This window comes from Pipra filicauda, unplaced genomic scaffold (assembly GCF_003945595.2).
Source record: "Pipra filicauda isolate LSUMZ 115617 unplaced genomic scaffold, ASM394559v2 scaffold46_size3722508_pilon, whole genome shotgun sequence".
In the NCBI taxonomy this organism is placed as follows: domain Eukaryota; kingdom Metazoa; phylum Chordata; class Aves; order Passeriformes; family Pipridae; genus Pipra; species Pipra filicauda.
In genome coordinates, this window is record NW_024104609.1 from 2,399,083 (window position 1) to 2,405,000 (window position 5,918).

The window sequence follows — 5,918 nt, forward strand, 5'->3', positions numbered from 1 at the left end:
TTTTTGTTTTTTTTTTACAATCAAGTTATAAACCCCATATAATATATGGAGGCTTGCAAGTGGGCATCTTAACACAGATATAGCAGCGTAAGCATGCCACAAACATACAATCTCATAAAATAAAATTAATATCAAATATAAAGCATTTGAACCAAATCAAGCCTTAAATGTAATAAATTATTTCCTTCAAAGGAAACTTACCTAGGCTCAATAAGGTCTTTGCTAGCAGCATTTTTTTAATAAAGAAACTAAAAATGCCAAAATATCTACAATTTTTATGAGAAGGAGTTGAATAGTTAAGGAGAAATTTCCCACTATTAGGGGGTATGAAAAATATACTAGCAATTAATATGCAATACATATATGTATACCCATACTTACAAATATAAACACACACATACAACCTGGACAGTTCATGTTAACCAAGGGAAAGGCTAAATAATACAAAATGATTACTAAATACAGGTACACTTTAAAAACACAGAGACAGCGAATTTTATCTGTTGCAAAAATGTATTTGATTACTCGAGTAAAATTACAGTATCTCTGCTGTTAGTAAGTATTAAATGTTAAAGAAACTGGACCTCTTTTCCTTTCAACTTTCCGAGAAAGTGCATGTAACAGTCCAAGGTTCCCCCTGCCCCCCCCAATACCTAATACAAAATAAACAAACACTATACTTGTTCCCTTGGTCAAGGAGTAGGGCTTGGTCTTGTAAGGAACGTATGTACATTTTAATGAAAGTGATGTCTTATTGTATATACAGGAGCATCTACAGTTGTCCACGGAAGTTGTTCAAGATGCCATACTTAGCAGCATTGTGAAAGTCCAGCACATTTTCTATAATGAATATACCTACAAGGCAAAATGTTACGTCTCAGTTTCAACTACCAAAACAACACTTCAGTATCTCCTCTAATAATCCGCGTGCTTATTACTGTACAGAAATGTATTAACATTTAAGACGACTCAAGTAAAAAGCACAATACAAATAACAGTTCAAAACGGAAAATGTTAAACCTACAAAAATTAAAGCAGTTTTAATTTTATAATAAAAATCAAAAACTGAGCTGTGTAAAGGACCCACACTGTTCAGTCTATATTCTCTCAGTCCTTTTTTTTAATTTTGTTTGGAAAAATTAAACAATGTGTTTGCTGATAAAGTTTCCAGCAGGATCAAAGTGTACATTTATATACAGATTTTTATTAGAGATCTAATGCATCACTGAGGCATCGCATCAATACCAGAGTTCATGTTAAACTGGATATAGAAAATAAGTTAATGCCAGAATAAGATCACCTAGCAGAACAGACTTGCAACTGCCATAAATGTTACAGCAAGTTTACAGCACTCTAGTCGATTAGTATTTAGTTCAAAATACGGGAGACCAAAGTTAATGCTTGCATTTGTTTGCAAAGCAAGGTTATATCACTAATAAATAAGCTCTCTTAGAACTCTAGAAGTAGAACACGGTACAAAACAAAGTCTTTGTAATGTTGTAGCCTGCAGCTTGAAAAAAGCAACCCTAGGTTGCACTATTTGCAGGAATGTTATTATTATGTGGAGGTTTTTTTCTAATTTGTTACAATTTCTTTGTTGTCTTCCACGAAACGCGTAAAACGGAAGTTTGTCCCATTTTCGTTGCTTGCCATTTTCTCCAGACCAGCTAGAGGTGCATTGGGTTCTGAATTCTGGAGCTTCTCCAGGCTTCCTGTCAAGCCACTGATGGGAGAGCTGCCCCCGTTGCCCAGGCCTCCCGGTGCTGGAGGGATGCCGCCATTCTGGATGACAGAGATCTCGTTGGTCTTCATGGCCAAGCCATTGGAGAGTGCAGCTGCATACTGGTTCCAGAAGCTGGATGGGTCTCCGTTCCCTGACCGCGCAGCCAAATCCTTCTGAAACATTTCTGGGAACTTTACAGGATTGCCTCCTAGAAATGTCATGGGGCCATCTACAGAAAGTCGTCTGCCTCGTCTTGCAGGAGTACTGTTCCACATGTGAGTGCCCATGTGAACCTGGAAAGAAAGAAAGGAAGAAACAAACAAACAAAAAATAGACGTTGACAGGGATTTCAAACTTATTTTGATCACTGAGAAGGCAGGAGTCCATGAACGTGTCCAGTCTTGTTACCTAATGAATGGCATTAAAGGTAGAGGATGCAGGGCTCCATTTCCCATCTGGAATAATAAATAAACTACTTCTGGATTAGCCCATCATCATTACCCACAATACCCTGTTCTGCTGCTCAACAATGCATTGCTTCTTACTCTTTTTTTTTTTTACACGTATTTAGTTTATAATGACTTTGTGTTGTTCTGTCAATTGCAGATAGCTGCTTTCAGGGCTAGAATTGCTATGTCCACTTTCATTGCAATGGTAAGTATTGTATTTGACACCCTTTACCCTATAAACGTCCTTTTCAGACAGGCAGAAAGTATCCTTTACTGATTGCTCATTGGAGAGCCTCCTGTATAGACAGAATGGCCTGAAAGTAATTATGCACCTCACATTACTGGCAGCAACCTCTAGAGAAATACTCTGTCAACAGAAAAATGTACACAGTAAAGTGCTCAACTGGTGTTCTAAAACTTAAGTCTATTTGCTTTTTCAAACACATATCAGTAGGAAATGTTAGTTATATAATCAATTAAAGTAACGCCCATTACTTCCAGAATTATATTAATAGTTTTTTTAAACACTCATCTTACATGACAGATATGAAAAACAGCACATTCAAGAGCCTTTCACCTCTTGAAGAGGTGTGCGAGTTACAAAACTCATTTCTCTGTTAATTAATACTCCTTACCGTCATTTGGCTGTTCTGTTTCACACTCTACATAGACAGTCTTTGCTGGTAGATGAATTTTAATCAAGCCAAAACAGCTCACGCCTCAGACCTGCTGCCAACGTGAGCACTCAGCAAGAGGCCACCTAGGTCTACCAGAGCTGACTAAACACAGTCACACCACAGATACCCAAAGGTACCACTGCTTACAACATTAACAGATGTAAAAAACTGAAAACCCCCAGGAAGGAGAAAATAAAGCCTAAGAGCAGCAAGAGGAAAAAGTACCTTCAGATTGCCTTTTGTTGTGAATGCTCTTCCACATATTGTGCAGGCAAAAGGTTTCTCACCAGTGTGTGTCCTTTCATGGATCTGCAGAGCACTGGAAGAAGAAAATGTTTTCCCACACGTGTTGCAGTAGTGCTGTTTTGGAGTTCTTCTGGGGAGAGCAGGGAGCAGCACAGGGGATGTGGCAGAGGACAGTGGCCCCGAAGAAACAAGACCAGAGGGTGCTTCTTTGCTGTCCTGAGGAGAGCCGTGCACAAAGCCGTTCACCTCAGTCTTTATGAGCGATGACAGTGTATTAGCAGGCATAACTGAAGAGTTCTGATTAGGGCCAATACTGGAGTTGGGCTCAAAAAGCTGTGATGGTAGATCTCGCATCTGATGTGTCAACATATGCTGCTTCAAATTACCCTTTGTGGAAAAGCCACGATTGCAAACTGTGCAAATAAATGGTCTCTCTTTGGTATGACTTCTGTAATGAATGTCCAAGGCACTCTGACAAGCAAATGTTTTGCCACAAATGTCACATGCAGTGTTTTTAAATTTACCTCTATCTCTGAAAGGAAAGAGCATACTCAGAGACTCTTCTTTAATTATTTTATCAGTGTTACTAGACGTCAAGTCCAAAGCACCACTGTTAGCAGGGGTTGGAGACAAACCGTTGGCAAACTCACTTGGTAAAGCTCTTACTGGTTTCTCTTCGATACTTGGTGACTTGTGGTAATCATTAGTGCTGTTGGATGGGGACAAGGCCTGCATGGAAGAGGTAGACTCTGAGACAGCAGGGCTTCCAGCACTTTGGCTTTCCATATCACCACCGACAGATGACGAATCGTTAGTCAAAACGTCCCCTTCCACTGACCCATTTTCAACCGACTTTAAGCTTGCCTGAAGTTGTTCAGCAAGTCCTGCATTGATCATCTTCATCTGATTTTCTAAAGCAGCAATACTTGACATTTCCAGGGGCAGAGGGGAAGAAGACAAGCTGTCTTGCGATGCATCCACAGATTTAGGTGTATCTGGCACGCTGCTGTCAGGACAGTCTTCCATATTCTCGTCTGAGAAGTTGTCTATATCATCAAAATTCTTATCATCAAAAGATCCCGTATCTGATTCCATTGACTCCGGATAGTTTTCTGTCACTGGGGTGTTGGGGATCTGCCCTCCCATGTGCATTCGGATATGCTGCTGTAGCACAACGGCGTTGGTGAATTTTTTCTGGCAGATTGGGCATGAATGTTGCACTCTCAGCGGGGGCATGGCACGGTGGACACTGTAATGAGTCTTTAAGTTGCCCTTAGTAGTGAAAGCACGACCACAGATTTTACATTTAAATGGCCTCTCACCGGTGTGTGTGCGGTAATGCATTTTCAGTGCGCTCTGGCAGCTGAGAACTCGGTGGCAAATGATGCACTCGTTAGGATCGGTTGCCTTTTTGTCAATGTTTTCTACCAGTTGCTGCAACTTTGATGTTTCAGATGCTGGCGTTGAATCCAATAGTCCTCCAAATGGAAATTTTGCCTTAAATTGCTCTGACATTAGAGGCATCAGTGGATTTGTAAAAGCGGCGACACCGCTGGAGCCCGAGTCTGCTGCCGGAGAGCTCACGGAGCTACTCATGTTAGTGATGGTGCTTGTGTTTTGGGGGTTTTCTTCGATTTTGCCATTTGAGGTAGGCAAAGCACCAGACTCTACCTCATCAGAAAGTCCATTGGAAATTTTTGATGTGGGATCGGCTGTTCCCGAGTCGCTCTTGACAGAGCAGGGAGGGCTAGCAGAAGGATGGCTAATGGGAATCGGCTGAGGCTCCTCAGTTTTGATGAACGGGGTCAAGCTTGGAATCGTTGGTGGGAGTGGCAGGCCAATAGAAGTTGTTAGGGTGGAGAGGACTGGCTTGCTGTCCAGCCAGCTCGTGACAGGTTTCTCTGGTGGTATAGACATCCCATAAGGAATACCCGTGCTTGTAGGAATATTGTCCAAATGCTCTGGCACCGGGTACGGATTCATTTGAATATGAGGGTATTTTTCTTTATGACGCTGAAAGTGGACTTTTAAGTTTCCCTTTGTTGAGAACCTGTTTCCACATATGTTGCATTTAAATGGCCTCTCGCCAGTGTGAGAACGCAAATGAATCTGCAAGGCACTGTCACTCCCAAACACTTTAGCACAGAACCTGCATTTATGCTTAAAGAATGCCTCATCTGAATTACTTTTTGCTTCAAAAGCAGTCACATTTGGTGGCTTGCTTTTTCTTTGCTGTGCCAAGGCAGTCAAGGAGTTTAAATCCTCTGCAGGTGTTCCAATATTGGACAAGGGACTGGAGAAAACAGAGTTACTAGGGGTGGGCTGAGGTAGAAGTGGATTAGATGCAGGACTTAATAAACTGCTTATTGCAAAAGCTGGTGAAGATGATGCTGATACTGGTGGGTTGTTGAGCTGTGAGCCACCAATAGTTGAAGCCACTTTTTCTGAGGACGGTGTTGTAACTGCTGCCGCCAATATGCTAATATTTGGAGAAGAGCCACTATTGGATGGAATTAGAGTGTTGCCAGGGTTGCTCTGAGGTAGCTGTATAGGGGGTAGCTGTTTCACACCACTGATGCTGGCAGATTGACTAGCAAGGCTTTGTGCTAATCCAGCTGCTGCAGCCAGCTGCTGGGATAAATGGGAACTTAACGTGGACAAGGGGTTGGCAGATGTTCGTAAAGTACCTTGAGAAGAGCTGGATGTTGGCATGTCTGTATTTTGGGTAGCCAACAATAATATTTGGTGACGAATTTGTTCAATCAGTTGCAACTGATGGATCTGCTGCTGCTGCAATGCCAACAGCTGCTCCATCAGGGCAGG

General features: G+C 41.8%; 1 protein-coding gene across 1 annotated transcript in view; it reads right to left on the bottom strand.

Annotated features, from left to right (window-relative positions):
• Positions 1 to 255: 255 nt before the first annotated feature.
• Positions 256 to 5,918, bottom strand: part of SALL1 (spalt like transcription factor 1) — a 23,066-nt gene continuing 17,403 nt past the window's right edge. Inside the window, exons 3-4 of the mRNA XM_039386148.1 lie at positions 3,075 to 5,918; positions 256 to 2,016 (exon numbers count right to left, since the gene is read on the bottom strand). The exon at positions 3,075 to 5,918 is cut by the window's right edge and continues 563 nt beyond it. Of these exons, the coding sequence (XP_039242082.1) occupies positions 1,576 to 2,016; positions 3,075 to 5,918 (3,285 nt within the window). The 3' untranslated portion in view covers positions 256 to 1,575. The remainder of the gene's footprint in view (positions 2,017 to 3,074) is intronic.